This window comes from Brassica oleracea, chromosome C9 (assembly GCF_000695525.1).
Source record: "Brassica oleracea var. oleracea cultivar TO1000 chromosome C9, BOL, whole genome shotgun sequence".
NCBI classification, from domain to species: Eukaryota; Viridiplantae; Streptophyta; class Magnoliopsida; order Brassicales; family Brassicaceae; genus Brassica; species Brassica oleracea.
The window spans coordinates 9,004,501-9,022,556 of record NC_027756.1 but is presented as its reverse complement, the minus strand read 5'-3'; the positions used below and the strand labels follow the sequence as shown (position 1 = coordinate 9,022,556).

At 29.6% G+C, this 18,056-nt stretch overlaps 3 protein-coding genes across 3 annotated transcripts; 2 read left to right on the top strand and 1 right to left on the bottom strand.

Annotated features, from left to right (window-relative positions):
- The first annotated feature begins 3,790 nt into the window (after positions 1-3,790).
- LOC106313856 (inositol oxygenase 2-like) lies at positions 3,791-7,014 on the top strand. The gene is made up of 11 exons (XM_013751781.1): positions 3,791-4,002; positions 4,387-4,525; positions 4,634-4,718; positions 4,847-5,051; positions 5,535-5,594; positions 5,821-5,873; positions 6,017-6,139; positions 6,239-6,308; positions 6,403-6,481; positions 6,566-6,647; positions 6,776-7,014. The coding sequence occupies exons 1-11, from the start codon at positions 3,972-3,974 to the stop codon at positions 6,800-6,802; spliced, it is 954 nt and encodes a 317-aa protein (XP_013607235.1). The 5' UTR covers positions 3,791-3,971; the 3' UTR covers positions 6,803-7,014.
- A 368-nt stretch (positions 7,015-7,382) lies between these two features.
- On the bottom strand, positions 7,383-8,432 carry LOC106316509 (AP-4 complex subunit sigma). The gene is made up of 4 exons (XM_013754412.1): positions 8,207-8,432; positions 7,930-8,016; positions 7,763-7,831; positions 7,383-7,678 (listed from the first exon to the last, which is right to left on the bottom strand). Exons 1-4 carry the CDS (start codon positions 8,345-8,347, stop codon positions 7,544-7,546), a joined length of 432 nt encoding a protein of 143 aa, XP_013609866.1. The 5' UTR covers positions 8,348-8,432; the 3' UTR covers positions 7,383-7,543.
- Positions 8,433-16,323: 7,891 nt separating this feature from the next.
- Positions 16,324-17,726, top strand: LOC106315693 (leucine-rich repeat extensin-like protein 4). Its single transcript, XM_013753493.1, has one exon. The coding sequence runs from the start codon at positions 16,479-16,481 to the stop codon at positions 17,631-17,633; it is 1,155 nt and encodes a 384-aa protein (XP_013608947.1). The 5' UTR covers positions 16,324-16,478; the 3' UTR covers positions 17,634-17,726.
- Positions 17,727-18,056: the final 330 nt, after the last annotated feature.

The following is an 18,056-nucleotide window of genomic DNA, read 5'->3' as shown; positions in this document are numbered from 1 at the left end:
AATAAAAAGCGAATTAATGGCATTTACCCAATAAAACATCGATGTAATTACAATTTTACATAAGAAAAACACTGTTTTTGGTGTGTGTGTTCTTTCTAAGGAAATTGGTTCGTATGTCAGTTAAAAAATCGTAATATGTTACAGTTTACTCTTTTAAAATGTGCTGAATCGTATAAATTCATATTTTAGCATCATTTTTGAACCAGCATCTAAACTAAATAACACTTAATTTTACATATTTTTGGGAACATTTGTAATATAGTTTTTTAAACTAAGTTTTAACATTTGTAATATGTTAAAGATTCCAAAATCAATTCTATTTTTATATATTATATAAGAATAAATATATTATCACCAATGTCAACCAGATGATTACGTTTTAACTACTACAAACTACCTAAATTGGAAGTTTTAGTGGTATGCTTTAAGTTCAAGTCTAGATCATTTTAATCGAATAATATAAAAACAAAATCAGGTTTAAAATAGAAAGAGTAATCATAGAAAAACACAAAAAAAAAATGGAAAATTGCCAAAAAATACCATTTTCAAAATACCACTTTTTATATTTACACTAATCACTTTTATCTTCATCTTTAACGAAGAATAAAAGACATTTATAACCTTTTGATTACTTTTGACAAAAAAAAAATAAGGTTAACTAATCTAAACTTAAAACATCAACTTTAAACCCTAAACCATGAAACATCAATTCTAAGCTCTAAACCCCGAAACATCAACTCTAAACCCTAAAACTTCAGATCTAAACCCTAAAACATCAACTCTAAACCCTAAACTTAAACCCTAAACCCTAAATCTAAACTTAAAACATCAACTTTAAACCCTAAACCATGAAACATCAATTCTAAGCTCTAAACCCCGAAACATCAACTCTAAACCCTAAACCCTAAACCTTCAAATCAAAACCCTAAAACATCAACTATAAACCCTAAATGTAAACCCTAAATCCTAAACCTTATATTTTTTTGATATTCGAACCTAAACCCTAAAATCCTAAACCTTCAAATCTAAACCCTAAAACATCAACTCTAAACCCTAGACCCTAAATCTTCAACTCTAAACCCTAAACCCTAAAAAATTAACCCTAAACCCTAAAACATCAACTCTAGGGTTTTAGGGTTTAGAGTTTAGGGTTTAGGGTTTAGGGTTTAGAGTTGAAGATTTAGGGTCTAGGGTTTAGAGTTGATGTTTTAGGGTTTAGGGTTAATTTTTTAGGGTTTAGGGTTTAGTTACTTTTTAGGGTTTAGTGTTGATAGTTTAGGGTTTAGTGTTGATGGTTTAGGGTTTAGAGTTGAAGTTTAGGGTTTAGGGTTTAGAATTGATGTTTTAGGGTTTAGAGTTGAGGGTTTAGGGTTTATGGTTTAGAGTTGATGTTTCGGGGTTTAGGATTTAGAGTTGATGTTTCAGGGTTTAAGGTTTATTTCAAAAAAAAATATGGTTAGGATTGATGGTTTAGGGTTTAGGGTTTGTATTTCAAAAAAAAATGTTTAGGATTGATGGTTCAGAGTTTAAAGTTGAGTTTTAGGATTTATGATTTGAATTTCGAAATAGTATAATTTAGTAAAAAAATTATTTTTTTATTTTTTAAAATATTTATTTATTTAAATATTTATTTATTATATATATAAAAAATATGAACATAAGAGTCTTTTGCCATTTCATGAAGAAAATATTTTTGAAAATGTCTATTTAGTGATGGTAAAAATAAAAAGTGGTAGTTTGAAAGTGGTAAACTCTTAATTTTCCGCGGAGAATATGAAATCTGAGTAGATGCTGACTCAAAGGTTGGTCAAAACGCAGCAAATGGAGATAATCATACACGTCATTCTGACTTGTTTTTCTCCTCCAACTTGTTAATATATCTTTAATATTCCTAAATTATCACAAAACAGAATAACACAGCTGTTCTTGACTCTCGATTTTTATTTTTATTTTATTTTGCTTCTAAGGACTAATTTATTTCATTATTTCCCAATTCAGGACTCTTAAATTTTGTAGATTTTGCTTAGATATTTTTATTATTAGAATGTTCTCTTTCCTTTAACATTTCTTCATTTTTAAGATTATCTTGTATGGTATCTTTTGGTAGAATGAAGTGTGTTAGTCATCACATCACCCGGGAAAACGGTTTATTCATATCCGCACTATGAAACCAGAGAAAATACATACCCAAACAATATTAACGTGCCAAAACATTTTTTAAACTAAATAAGAATTTGAATTGCATATCTAAACTCATAATAAATAGCTAAAACATGCCTATAGCCGGTTATGTGATGATTTGGACTATTTTTAATTTTTTTTTTGTAGTTTAGTCCATATAATTCTATTTTTTGTTAATATACCTTAAATAACTTAAATAATCAAATTTATCGTATTTATAATTTTAATTTGAAAAGTTCAATTTTAGTTTTTCTACCAGATTTTAATTAAATTTAATTATTTATCAGAAATTTAGATAGTTATCATATACAATATATTAATTAATTTAGTTATCAAAGTATGTTATTTACCTTATTAAAACATGAAAATTAATTATACATAATCTTACTCATATGTAATATTTACAAGAAATATCACTCAATTTATATTTATATAAAATTCTCTTTACAAATATAGTCATTCAAATTTTAATCAACATAACTAAAAATACTCTTTAGAAATTTGATTTTACAGTAGAGATCTTTAATAATATTACCCTTACTTAATAAAAAGAAAAGAATGGCTAGTTAACCAAAAATAGTTTCGAACGCAGCATCTCAAGAAAACAAATATCGCACAAAATCATTAGATCATATTACATTATTTTTATTTTGCTACAAAACTAGTATGTAATATTAATAATACACAAAAATTTACAAAACTATTTCCCGATTAATTCTCATATAATTACCAAATAATTGATTCGGCGCTAGGTTAGGGTCAAACGCACACATTATGCGTAGTGTGATTAACATTGGTTTTGATAACTACAAACAAAAATTACAAATTTTTAAATAATTTATTTCCAGTTTTGAAATTATAAATAAGGTCAATTTGATGATTTTAATTATTTGTGGCACTTTACAAACAAAGAAAATGATAAAAACTTAAAGATAATTATTTATAAAAATAAATCAATATATTTAAAAATGGACTGACACGTGTTAGTTATGAGAAATGTTTTAGCTATTTATTATGAGTTTAAGTATGCAATTCAAATTCCTATTTAGTTTAGGAATGTTTTGGCACGTTAAAATTGTTTGGGTATGTATTTTCTCTGACTTCATAGTGCGTGCACGAATAAGCCGTTTTTTCGTCATCACCTTGTGTTAGTTCATCACCACCATACGTTAAAAAAAAGTTCATCACCCCCATATGTTAACCATTCTATATAAGGGTAATATAAAATAAATTAAACGAGAACAAATCAATCCAATTTATCTAGATTTATCTTTAACTAAGTAAAAGTTCAATATAACTATGTACAAGCTCGTATTTTTTTTGAAATTAATGACCGATATCATTTTGAAAATATATATTTTCAAGTAATAACGGAAATAGTAAATGATAAATAGAAGAATCCGCGTCAAGAGATAAGTTTAACAAAATAGTAAATAAGATAGTTCAAGAGAAGAAACTCACACTTCCGAGCGTGTCGAACACGAACTTTGCTTTAAATTGTTATTCTCATTGTTATATGAGGTACACGTGCTGATTTGAGCGCGTGATTTAGGTGAAACAAAGATTCGGAGAAGTATGACATCTCTTTTGAACATTAATTTCAGTTTGAGGACACAACGAAGTTAAGTTTGTGATCTAAGGACTTGAACTGTCTCCAAATCTGCAGGAAGGACTTTTTGATTGGATCAATATAAATACCTTCTTCTTCTCTTCCATCTTCATCACAATTTTCACAATACCTCGTTATCTCTTTTTTTTTTTCTTTAATTGCGTATCAAATTCCTAGCATCATGACTGTTCTTGTTGAACATTTCACCTCCGGTAACGCTTCATTTTTTTTCTTCTGAAATAGTAGAGACTAGTTAAAAAAATCATTATCTATGTCCTATGGCTAGCTTATTAGTTTTGAACAATGATGGTAAGATACATAAACATACAAAAAAACTCGTGTTTTCAACGTTCTGTATTTTTAGTTATCCGTTCATGCCAAAATTATAGTGACAATAACATATTGCGTCTCAGATTTTTGCCAAGATCATAAATTAGTTGTTTAATAAGTTTTTTTTCACAATATTGGATATCTTTTGAGAGTTCTAGATATAATAGATATATAATCAAATTGTTGCAGGGTAGATTAAGATCAGTTACACACAAAAATAGAAGACACGTTTTTTTTTATTTTTAATTTTGTGGTGATTATTATAGATTCAAGAATCGAGGAAAAGAAAATGAAAGATGAGAGGGATGATGAAGTATTGTGGGATGGAGGTTTAGTGGTTTCAAAATCCAAAGAAGCTGATGGATTTGATGCTCCTGATATCAATTTCTTGGGGCACTCATTTAGGTTTGTTTGTTATCTTTATTTTCTGAGATATCATAATTAATGTGATATAAAATGGACATAAATGTTGCATTTCCTCAAAATCAGTTACACTCTTTTTTCTCTATCTAGGGATTATGAGAATGGTGCAAGCGAGAGACAGAAAGGTGTTGAGGAATTCTACAGGATGCAACACATTCACCAGACTTATGACTTTGTAAGCCAAAAAAAATCTTATTTTTTTACAACATCACAAGGATTATTATATTTAAGTATTTTTTTTTTATTATTATATTTAAGTATTTAGTATTAGCTAAACTTGTAATTTTTGGAAATATTGGACAGGTGAAAGAAATGAGAAAAGAGTATGGAAAACTGAACAAAATGGATATGAGTATATGGGAATGTTGTGAACTATTGAACAACGTGGTCGATGACAGTGATCCCGATCTGGACGAGCCTCAAATTCAACACCTTCTCCAAACCGCTGAAGCCATTAGGACGGATTATCCTAAAGAAGACTGGCTCCATCTCACTGCTCTAATCCATGGTACATGTCTTGTTCTGCTTTATCATAATGATATAATTTATCATAATTATTTATATGCACATTTTTGAAAATCTACCTTTACATGTATAATATAATAGTTATTCACAAAATTGATGATTCGAACTGCAACTACCCAATGATACTAGTAATATGAATTAGATAAACTTTCACCTTACCCACGTAATAAATGTTGAATATGAAAAAGGTCAACAATTTCGACGATTTTTTGTTTGTGTCTGTTGCCTTCTTTATGGAATAAAACGTGTTATGATATAAGCTGTAAGTCTATTTTGGAATAAAACGTGTTATGATATAAGCTGAAAGTCTAATTTGTTTTGGTTGTATTCATATTGAGCATAAACATTTAAACGTTTACAGGAAAAATAACTTTTTTAATATACTCTGGCTTAGATTACATGCACAAGATAACTTTTATTATCTTGGGTCAGTATTGGATTTTGAATTACTACGGTTTTTATACAGATCTTGGAAAGGTTCTGCTTTTGCCAGAATTCGGTGGTCTTCCCCAGTGGGCTGTCGTTGGTATGTCTTAAACATGAATTATCATATTACAAACTTTTATTGGGCTATTTTTTTTTTTTGATAACAATGTTAATGTCATTACTTGAATGATGAGTTGGATATACGATTAACTTGATCCTATTCTGCCATTTTATTGGGCTATAGGCTAGTCTAGAATTATTTTCAATTCATTTTGTAAAATAGCAACAAATTTGTACATCATTTTAAAACTTCCACTGGGTTACAGGCGATACATTTCCAGTTGGATGCGCCTTTGACTCGGCCAATATCCACCACAAGGTACAGAATAAAATTACATTGTCTATTTATAGTTTATTTCGGATTTTGTGAAAGAAAAGTTCGAAAAGTTTGTTTCTAAATTCTAACGTACACGAAGAATAAGTTGCAGTCTTATTTAACATATTTCCACTATTATATTGCAGTATTTCAAAGAAAATCCTGATAATAGCAACCCAAAATACAACACCAAAAATGGAGTTTACAGTGAAGGATGTGGATTGGACAATGTTCTTATGTCATGGGGTCACGACGACTACATGTATTTGGTAACTACATTATTTTTATATTCTTCTTATTTGCTATAAGTGAACCTGATTAAAAATTCCAAAAACTTACAATTTGATTGATTTGATAATTTAAAATAGGTGGCTAAGGAGAATGGCACAACTCTTCCTCACGCTGGTCTCTTCATTATTCGATACCATTCCTTTTATCGTACGTATTTAAATGTCAATCTTATATGGTCTCCACTCAGTAAATCAAGTATAGATATCAGCTGCTTTTTTCTAACATTCAAATAATCACGCAGCATTGCACAAGGCGGGGACCTACACACACTTGATGAGCGAAGAAGACAGGGAAGATCTCAAGTGGCTCCTTGTTTTCAAGTAGGAATATTTAAATATTTTTGATGTTATATCACGAATCTATAGTCTGTTTTTGTTATTCTAACTATTAAAATAAAACTGCAGTAAGTATGACCTATACAGTAAGAGCAAAGTTCAGGTAGACGTCGAACAAGTGAAGCCTTACTACATTTCACTTATCAACAAGGTAAAAAACACAATATATATCAGTAGAATGTGTATTAGTGTAAATATATATATTATGCAATTTACTTATTCCTCTCAGTTTTACTATGAATATAATGTCTATATATATGTTTTTTTTTGTATTTGCAGTATTTTCCGGCAAAACTAAAATGGTGAACAATAAAAACTGGGAGAGCACTTATTACATTTTACTTGGAGGATGAGATCGAAGATGGATGAGTTTCTGTTGTATAAATCGAAAGATTAATCTTATCTAATAAAAAGTTATGATGTTCATTCTTGTTTTTCCTGTCGATCATTTTAAGAATCATGTTGTATGCAATAGCTTTTTATCAAAAAATAAAATTCAAATGATATTTCGCCATCAACCACAAAAATACGTACAGTTGCAGACTACAATAAGATACTAATATACTCCTCCATATTCAAACATCTTTTAATTATAGTTGAAAGTAAATAATAGCCGGTTTTATTCACAAATTTTTGGACCATGTGAATTGGTAAGGCATATTGTTTAAAGTTTCCACTGAAAGCTAAGGGTTATCCCTCTGTCACTTCACAATATCACTGCAAGACAACACAATCCATTGACAATTGGTTTGATATGTCTAATTGTTGTGTAAAACTTTGTTATGCTTTTGGTTTAACATATATACAAATTTAGAAAGTTTGAGAGGATTAGAAGACTGTTTTTGATTAAAATAAATTATTTATGATAAGAAAAAGAAAGGGAACATAAGTGAGAACTGACACATTCTTTTATATCCATTATGCACTACACAAGTACCATTGAAAGCATGAAAGAAACAAAAACAGGTTTATTATTTTCTCAATTCGAATTGGACAAAAGAGTGAAGTACAAATACAAGAGTGTAATGAAATGGAAGCAAACACTTTTCAATGGGCTTTGTCCATGAGTTGTATAGGTGAAAGTATGTTGGCCTTGCTAGTCTCGACAATGCAACCATTCATGACCATTTCCTCGAGCATCAAATGAGCTTTCTCCAGATGGAACATTATGTCAAGCTCACACTGTATGCATGAAATGTCCACATACAACAAGATCACAAAGAGGAGACACAAAACCAGACAAAGTTGATTCACTACTAAACTTACCACATTTCCAAAATGCTTGTCCATAGTCTCAACCAAAAGATGTATGAACTCTAGAATGGCCAGCTCGTTCTAGGACAAGACAAGCAAACAAACTCATTTGCATTTGATGTTTTTTTTTTTTTGCAGGTGGCAAAACAAAGAGAGAGGTAGGTAAGGTAATAACTTACTTCATCGTCATCAACACCAACCATGAAAAACAGAGATGCGTAACGTCTGTAGACGATCTTGTAGTTACGATGCTCCACAAATGAACACTGTTTATTACATAACCAAAGCAACAACATATGTTAGGATGATCTAGAAGATATGTCTAACAAGCATGAAACATCTCAAACCAAAATTAGTTTGATTCCAATTGGTGATTTATGGAGACGAGAATAGAATCAAAATAACGATCGAAACTGGAAGAGAAAGAGGCGGGTAGGGCCGTAGGGGGCGGTTAACCTGCTGGTCGTTGCGAGCGAGGCATTTACGAACGATCTCGCCTTCGAGAGCTCGGCGTTGCTCGAGAGTGAGCCATTCGTAGTGCTGAGCGAGACGAGTCTGGCCTTGCTTGTTCACCATTATTATGAACCTTATTGCCATCTTCCAAGCCCTTGTGCGTTTTTCAGATCTTTCGATTTCTACTTCTTCTTGGGGGATTGGGATACACAAGTCAGCACTTTTATTGTTTTTTAGGTAGGAGAAATAAAATTAGCAGAGTAAAGTAGTAAACTAAAAAATGGAGGACAAAATTCGAAAACAGTTTATGCATCGGCCCACATACAAGCATGCTTAGCTAAAGCTGAGCGTAGCCCACTAATAATAAAACCCACGATCTCAAAATGCAGGATTATTTTTGTTCAAAATTATTTGAGAATTTTCATTAAGATAGTTTATTTTTATTAAAAAAGCTCCGAAAGAAAAAAATGACCGAAACTTTTTTCATTAAAATGGTAAATATACATTTATATCGCTAATGTTAACTAATCTAGACTTAGAGTTTAGAGTTAAGGGATGAGTTTAAAAATTTTAAAATAAAAAAATTTCAAATGATTTTTTTTTAAATAGTTTAAAAAGCTTTTTAGATTCAAAAAAGAAATTTTGAAAAATATAAAAAAAACAAAAAATTATAAAAAGTTCAAATTTGAAAACAAATAATTTGATTTTTTATTATTTTTATATATCTATAAATTAAGAGATAAAATGGTCTTTTGCATCTTTAATGAATTTTTTTTTGTCATTTTCCTCTTTGTGGACTCTTTTGGTGATAAAAACTTGAAAATGAGTTTTTTGAGAGAATTACCCAATTTATTATGTCAGAATTTATGTATTTTTAGTTTATATAATTGTATTTAATTTGTTTTTTATTTTAATTAGTTTTTAAAGTTAAGTTTTGAATTTTTAAAAAGTATAATCACTATTCTTTATATATATTTTCTTAATTTAAATATTAAAAAACTAGATTAAAATAGTGTAAGAGGAATGTCATTTTTAGTTGTTTTACATGTGTATAAATTAATATTTGGTCTTAAATTTGTGAAATAAATCAAATCATTAATTTTAGATGTCAATATATTTATATTTTTAGATCTGTGAAGAGTAATTTTAATAAAAATTGCAGAAAAACGTATTTATAATCATTTTAATAACTAACCCATACTATACGGAATATTATAATCTATTTAAAATATATTTTTAATAAAATAATAATTGTAAATTTAATAAGTATTTGTCTAATTAATGATATTTTATCTTATATAAATATAACTATATTATAATCAAAGATTCAAAATACAATAATTTTTTTTATTTGATGTGTATCGAAGTTATAATTTTTTATATTTTTAGTATTCTATAGTCAAAATAGATTTTTATACAAATATAACCATAAAATAATCAAAGATTCTAAATACAGTAATTTGGTTATTTGATGTGCATCGAATTTGATTTAGTTTATTTTTAACAAATCCAAATTCAAATAGACTAATTTTAACATGTCTTTCACTTGGGAAACTTTGTTTTTATCAAATTTTTAATATAAATGAGTTAATGTCTTCTAAATTTTTTTTATATTTGACTAATATGTTATATGATTGATGAAACAACCCGTAAAGTTCTATAATCATAAAAAGTTAACGGTAACTCGTTCCACTATACAATAAAATGATATAAAGATAGTTAATTTCAATATTTTATTTTTATCAAGTGATTTTACATATTTCTATAATTTTTAACATCCAACTGTTTTTTAAAAAAGTTTAATTTATAAATTATAATTAGTTATCATTAAATTAATTTTACTTTTATAATATTTTCTGTGAATTAAATTATATTTTAAAGTTTATGAATTTATTTTATTTTGTGTTTATAAATAATTCAATTTACTTTTTAAACTTATAAAATAATTAATAAATTAAATAATTTAATTGAATTTATTGTTTAATTTAATAATTAATAGTATTATTATTATATATATATATATAATAGTATAGATTTTGTATTGTGTGTATAAGTTGAAATTAAATTAATATTAATGTAGAATAAATAATTATTTAATAATAATTACGAAATTATTTAATTATTTAGATATTTTTTAGTCTGTATATTTTATTTTGTGAAGATATAGTAAGATTTAATTAGAATGCAATCTCAGATTTTTCTGTAAAATTTTTTTTTAGCTATTTGATTTTAGAAATATTTCAATAGTAGTTGAATTAGATGGATAATTAAGTTGTTGGACAACATACTGAGATGTATACTTAATATAAGGATTCAAATTTGTTAATATCACACAATAGACCAATGTTAGGTCCAAACTGTGCTTATATATCTTTTAATAATATTGACTATATTTTCATCCACCTTTAAAATTTTATTTTTGAGATTTTTTGTTTATAAAATTTTATTCAATAAATTATAATTGCTTATATAATTTATATATTTTAAGTTTTATACAATTTAATTAAATTTGTGCACATTATTTATTATAATTAAATTTTTAAGTTATGTTTGATTTTTTAAAATTATAATCAATTTCCATATAGATTTTTGAAAATTAAATATATAATAGTAGATAAAAAATATTTTATGAGATAAAAAATATTTTATGAGAAATACCATTTTTAGTTTTATTATGTTTGTATAACTTTAGATTTTAGTCTCAAATTTGTTAAATAAAATGAAGACGGTAATTTGAGATTTAATATATTCAAATTTAGATTTGGGGAAAGTAAATTATAATAGAAGCTTCAAAATTGTATAATTATTCTAACTAAACTGTATTATAATTTTAAAGATAGTATTTTACTCTTTTAAAGTAATTATTGTAATTTTAATATGTTTTCCGTTGATTTATAATATCCTAAACGACACACTGACTTCGCTCAGTTACCGAAAGTCGAAGGAGGTGATATCCTAAACGACACACTGATTTTTCTCAGAAACTTGATTTAGGAAGATGAGTGAAACCCTGATACGAAATGGGCCGAGAAGGCAAAATATTTTAAAAGTCCATTCCATCTGTGATTATAACTATCAGCCCAATAGAAATCACTTACCGAAAAAGTATTTCAAGTTGTTTCTGAATGATTACACGTATCAACAAATATAATAGGGTATGGATGATTTGGCTGCATGAGGAGAGACTCTTCTCTACTTTATTATTATAAATAAGTATTTACCTTTACATACGCACAGTATTATTTTTGTTAACAAATAAAACTAAATTTCAGTCATTTGAACTTAAAAATTACATGTATAAGATAACTTTAGCTTTTCAGAAAGAGAGTATACATAAAAATGGTAACGCACTTATCATTGACTAATTACAAACATATAAAAATCAGTTTAGTTTGTTATAAAAACTCACATTGATTTAAATTAGCTCTTTGAGTACAAATGGTGTTGAAAGCAGTTAATAAATTATATTTATATGAGAGAAAGAGAACCGTAAAATATATTTGAGATTAAAAACATTTATGAATTTGATTGTCTGAATACCTATTTTTCGTGACATTTAAGAAGATATATGCAGTAAAGTTGAAGAATAATTTGAGATATCTAACACCAAAAACAAAACAAAAAGTTGATAGCAGCGACTATGAACCAATTACCAAGAAAATGAAACAATTAACTCAGACATATATATACCTCGGTTAGTTTTGTTTTAGAATTGGCGCTGTTAATTTTATTTTAGAATTTAAGCATTGGTTGATAAAAAAACTTTTTAATCACGACATAATATTCTATTTTAGTTATTAAAATATCTCAATTTATATTATCTTAACTAGGTAAGGAACCCGTGCGAATTCACACGGGAACTCATTTTGTAGAAAAATATGCCATATTTTATATAATTTTTTTTTAAAATACATGTGTAACAAAATTATCTTATTTAGACCTATATTCCTTTATTGATGATATTAGAAAACTACATTTATTGATGATATTGGTTGTAACAAAATTACATATATATTAAGACCAAATAAGATATATGTCTACTCATTTACTAAATCTATAAAGTTTAAGAGATTTTTATATTCATAATTTTTTGAAACCATATAAAAATGCATGTACAGTAAAAAAAATATTACATGTGTAGTTAGAATGCTTAGATTTGGAAAAAAACATAGTTATAGTTTGCAATGAATCTTTATAAATGAAAAAAAGATAAGTTATATTCTAAAACGTAGAGTTGTGTTATTTCGGTAATATAAATTATATTTCATAAAAATTAATTTGTGAAAGTTGGTTGATTAAGTAGTAGATGCTATTTTCTAGATTTCTTAAGAAATATAGTATATAAAATGATAATATATAAAAGTTGAACAAATAAGAAAAATACACATTCATAGATCATTTTTCAAGATAAAAAAAGAAATAGATGAAAAGATATTTATTTAGATATTTATTTGGACTATTTAAATGTATAAAAAAAATTAATGAAAAGATATATCTTTAGATATTGTTTTTACAATGGTTAAAAACCAAGCAATGGTTAACTAAGAGTTATAATGGTTTGCATTAAAAATTGCAATGGTTCATATTAAAGTCTATCATTACCAATAGTTTCAAGGATTAAAACTAAAAGTTACAATGATTCATCACTAAAGTCTATTGTTGCCAATAGTTGCAATGGTTTATCATAGTTGTAATGATTTATCTCTAATGAAGATCATCACCAAATTGCAATGATTCCATAAATATGTAATATTATAAAAATAATTAAATTATTCAAAAATTAAATTGCCTGAATATTATATATGTATATAAAATCACTACTATATAAAAACAACTAATTTTGAGGTTTCTTAGGAGTGCCACATAGGACAAAATATTTCCCACCAATCAAACTGCCACGTCATCGCGAATGTTTAGATGATGGGTCTCGAACCATCCAAACCCATCAAAATAGTCAGCCCATTGTATAACTTATAGCTTCCTTTTCTTTAGCCTACTCGCCTCAGACGTCTCCAGCGACTCCAAATCTGTTCGTCTGCCCAACTTCACTGGTGTAACTCCTACGACTACAACAATGGCACTTCAATGCTCCATTATAACTCATCAAGTGAAGATTCTTTGTACCTCTCCACATCCCTCCTCTCAATCAAAAATATCTATGCCTCTTCAAGAAACCATCATTACTCACTCAGTTGAAACACATCACCATATATATACCTCAACCCAACAATCTCTTGCCCAGTTCCTTAAATTCATTCCTAACACCACCGCACAAACTCTTTTTCCATTTTTCTTTGCTCAGGTTTCACCAGGACCCGTAGATTCCAAGATGCTGATTAGGCGAATCCATTTCTTGGAAGATGACAATAATTTGAAAAGGGGGCATCCTTATATATGGGGCTTGAGATGCTGATGATTGATGAAGAGGTATGTGTCGATGTCTCATTCATCATGCTTTTGATTTCCTAACCGTATACCTCTCAGAATTTATTTCAAACAGTATACATTATTCATCACTAACATAGTTGAATTGTTTGTTTCGTGTCCTCATTGATGCCATAGCGCATGATTGAAACAGCTGCTGGCAAGAATGTGCACTTTTGCACGAGATTTGCGGATAAAATTATGTCATAGCTATTGTTACCAAATGGGGATAAGATTACTTATAATGTTACTGACGTAACTGACGTGTGTGGCTTCTGCCTGTGTCTGTCATTTCAATTTTTGCCAACTGGATAGTTTAATCAGCCATTGATCGTCTAAGAGCCTCCTTCAGGGACGAACAATGGTACGTTCATCCATTATCTTTCTTCTTCCTCTTCACTCTTAAATCACTGTAAGTTATGATTGTGGAGGTGTGATGTTAAAGACAGTCATGTCTATGTTTCAAGTGCAGGTCGAACCTCTGAGTAGGCTGCAGTAAATCATTTGCATTTTCTTATCGTTTTGTAATTTTTTTTAATGATTTGCTATTTATATAGTCCTTTATAGTATAAAATTCCTATTTCATGTCTTCTAACACACTGTTACGAAACTGTATCGAAGCAGGAGGTAAACGAGAATGGTAGAAATATACAATGTGTGGTTCAGAGCACAATATATTTAGCTTCAAGTATCTGGAGGTCACCAACAACTGGAACATGTCCAAATTTTGATACTGGAAAATGAGAATGGAGATAATGATCCTTGGGGCAGTGGCGGATGGGAGAACGAGAGAGCCGAAGAAGGCATTAAAAAATAAGGTACAAGCTTCATTTGATAAACACAATCTTTGCATTGGCTGATGGAACAAGCTTATTTGTCGTGTGGTTACTGGAATCTAACGGCTAGGTGGGTTCCGGTTTGGTTTTGAACATGTGTTTGAGATTGAAATGACCACTTTTTATTAATCGAACTTGAGAAAGATCCGCAAAACAAGGTAAATGATTCGGTTTTATTTCTAGCCAATAAAAATATGATTTCTGGAGGAGCTTATTGGGCTTCTAATCAGCCATTTATGAAAACTGGAAAGGAGAAAGAGGTATTGTATCTTACAATCTGTTTAGTTATCGATTCAAAATACTGAAAATATATGGGATCCAGAACTATTTTTCTGCAACCTTTGAAATGAAGAGTTTTGACTGTTGATGGTTACTCTGAGTTTGGTTAATCTATGATATATAGATTTACTAAAATTACTTTACTTAACCTGCTATTGGTTTCTTTATTACATCTTGTTGAAAACATATTCATACATTTTATATCGGTGTTTTGTTATGCAAAGTTGAAGCCTGTATATGATACTACATTTGTTTAGCTTAAAGGAAGTGCATTATGATACTGTTTACTTTACAGTCAGGAAAAAGAAGTGCAACCAGACAACCTCCACAGTAAAAAAAATTATATACTCTCTCACCAATATTAATTATTTTTTCTTTTGTCTTAAATGGTAAGAATTCATCTAAGAACTGCTCTAATAAATCACAAAACCTTAGAACATTAATAATAATTAATTTTAAGAAAGTTTTTCACCAATATCTATATTATTATTTTTGAAATTTTCAAAGTTTCAAGAAACCTACTAATGAAATATTAATAAACTTGTATCTTTATTTTGAAAACTCATAGGGATTAGTAATTCTAGCATTGATGCTCTTAAAATACATGACATTATTTTTAACTCAAAAATATGTTACTTCTGTTACGAAAGTAAACAAAAGCGGCCACCGTAATGTTTGAAATAATTAAAGATGTGGGTCCCGCTGCACTATTTGCACAGTAAATTTTCTTCTATATATACGAACATTTGCGTTCGTTTATAAAGCACACCTAAAAACACTTCTATTCTATTCTCTCTCTGTATCAGTGTTATTTCTTTCTACGGGTATAAAATTTTGCCCTTATTTAAATTCCTGCGATACAAATAAATTCCAGTTCTTTTTATAACAACTTCAACGTTATTACAAACCACAATGATATGTTCTTTTTGTCACAAGTACGTCGGCTTTGAATGGGAAGATGAAATAAAAATGGTATATTTGTCCATGTGGATCATCTATACTTTTTTTTTGTCAACGGATCATCTATACTTAAGTCACCATTTACGGAAACATAACAAAAATGTACACACGGTTACCAAAATAATAATATTTTCTTATTTGTTAGGAACATTATTCAGACTGTTTTAGGTGGCTACTGCTTTTTAATTTTATGTTTTATTCTTTTAACAAGATTTTATGTTTTAATATACTATAGAACTTTAATTATGTTATATAAACCAAATATATTATATAAATTTTATGCTTTTTATTAAATTTATTATATTAGTTTCTACGATTATTATTTTTATTTTAAATAAATGTTGAAATTAGATATTAAATCTTTTTCTGTATTATTTTTTTTTAAAAAAAATTAGTGTTGTATTTAAATTTATTTTATGTTTTGAGTATAACAGTATATATTTATTGTATTAATAAATTAAGAATTAAGTATTCTAAAAATAACAACTTATAGTTATGAATTAGAGCACGAGGCCTTGGACGAAAAGTTGAAAATAAAACTGTAACACTCAGATGCAAAACTCCATAAAACCTCTGCCCCCATATAAGCCGTACTCACTCATCATTAATGAATGCTTCAACCGCACTACTCACTGTAATAAACCTCAACAAAATCATTTCAAAACTTCATTCTCTTTCCAAGCTTCAACATTCCCCAAGAAACACATAAGACAGCAACCAACTTTTAATCAAGCTTCTTCTTGTCTGTTGAGTTTCAAAGAGGGGACAAGAAAGAAATGGTGAGGAAGAAGAAGAAAGGCAACAACTTTAAGCTGCTGACTGTGTTTCTGTTTCTTGGTACATGCCTTGGAGACTACGGCATTGGAGTCGGAATCGGCGACGGTGGAGCTTGGGTCGGCGGCGGCGGCGGTGGCGGAAAGCAACAGACAAATGCAGCTTACAGTGCTCTTCAATCCTGGAAATCCGCGATTACAGAAGATCCATCTGGTGTTCTTAAGACATGGGTTGGTGAAGATGTCTGTTCTTACAAAGGAATCTTCTGTTCCGGTTCTTCTGTAATCGCCGTCGATCTAAACAAAGCAAATCTCAAAGGCAACATCGTCAAAGACCTCTCTCTTCTCTCAGACTTAACCATCCTCCATCTCAACAGCAACAGATTCTCAGGCCCAATCCCAGTTTCTTTCAGAGCCTTGGAGTCTCTTCAAGAACTCGATCTCAGCAACAACAGATTCTCAGGCTCTTTCCCTCAAGCCACAATCTACATCCCTAACCTCATCTACCTCGATCTCCGGTTCAACAGTTTCACCGGTTCGGTTCCTGAGAATCTGTTCAACAAACAGTTAGACGCGATTCTCCTCAACAACAACCAATTCACCGGAGAAATCCCCCGGAATCTCGGATACTCATCCGCATCGGTGATTAATTTGGCGAATAACAAATTATCCGGCGAAATACCGACGAGTTTCGGTATATCCGGTTCGAGATTGAAGGAGGTTCTGTTCTTGAATAACCAGTTAACCGGTTGTATACCGGAATCGGTCGGGATGTTTAGCGAAATTGAAGTGTTTGATGTTAGTTTCAATTCGTTGATGGGTCATGTCCCCGACACGATCTCTTGCTTGTCGGAGATCGAAGTTTTGAGCTTCGCACATAATAAATTATCCGGGGATCTTCCTGATTTGGTTTGTTCTTTGAGGAATCTGATAAATCTCACCGTTGCTTTCAACTTCTTCTCCGGGTTTAGCTCTGAGTGCTCGAGAGTCAGCTCTGGGTTTGATTTCACCGGAAATTGTATTCCCGGCGTAGGTTATCAGCGGCCGCGGCCCGATTGTTCGGTGATTGCAGGCGGCGCTTTGAGTTGCCTTAGGATTCCGGCGCAGCCGTTAACGTGCGCTGCGATCTTGGGATTGAAGGTGACTTCATCTCCGTGAAAATATATAAAGTGTCCAGTTCTTTTTGAGTATCTTTGTTGCAAGATTTGTAATGCTTTGTTGACTTTATTATGATAGAAAATGCCAAAAATAGTTTTATTGTTACGAACCAGATAGTGGATGACTCATAACCAAGAGATTATGATTTGTAATCTTTTCATTTATCTATGACGGTGTAATCTCCTATATAAGAAACCTCTATGTTATGAATAAAAATAGAATTTTCCATTACTTTTACAACATGTTATCAGCACCAAACTCTACATCCCTAAACTAATACCCAAATCGAAAACCCTAAAACTCTAACCCTAGCCGGCGATCCGACGAACCCTAAACCCCGATCGCGTCTTTTGTTCCAGCATCTGTTCCAGCTCGCGTCCCCGATCAGCTTCAGCCCAAGGCGTTCTTGATCCTAACTCAGAC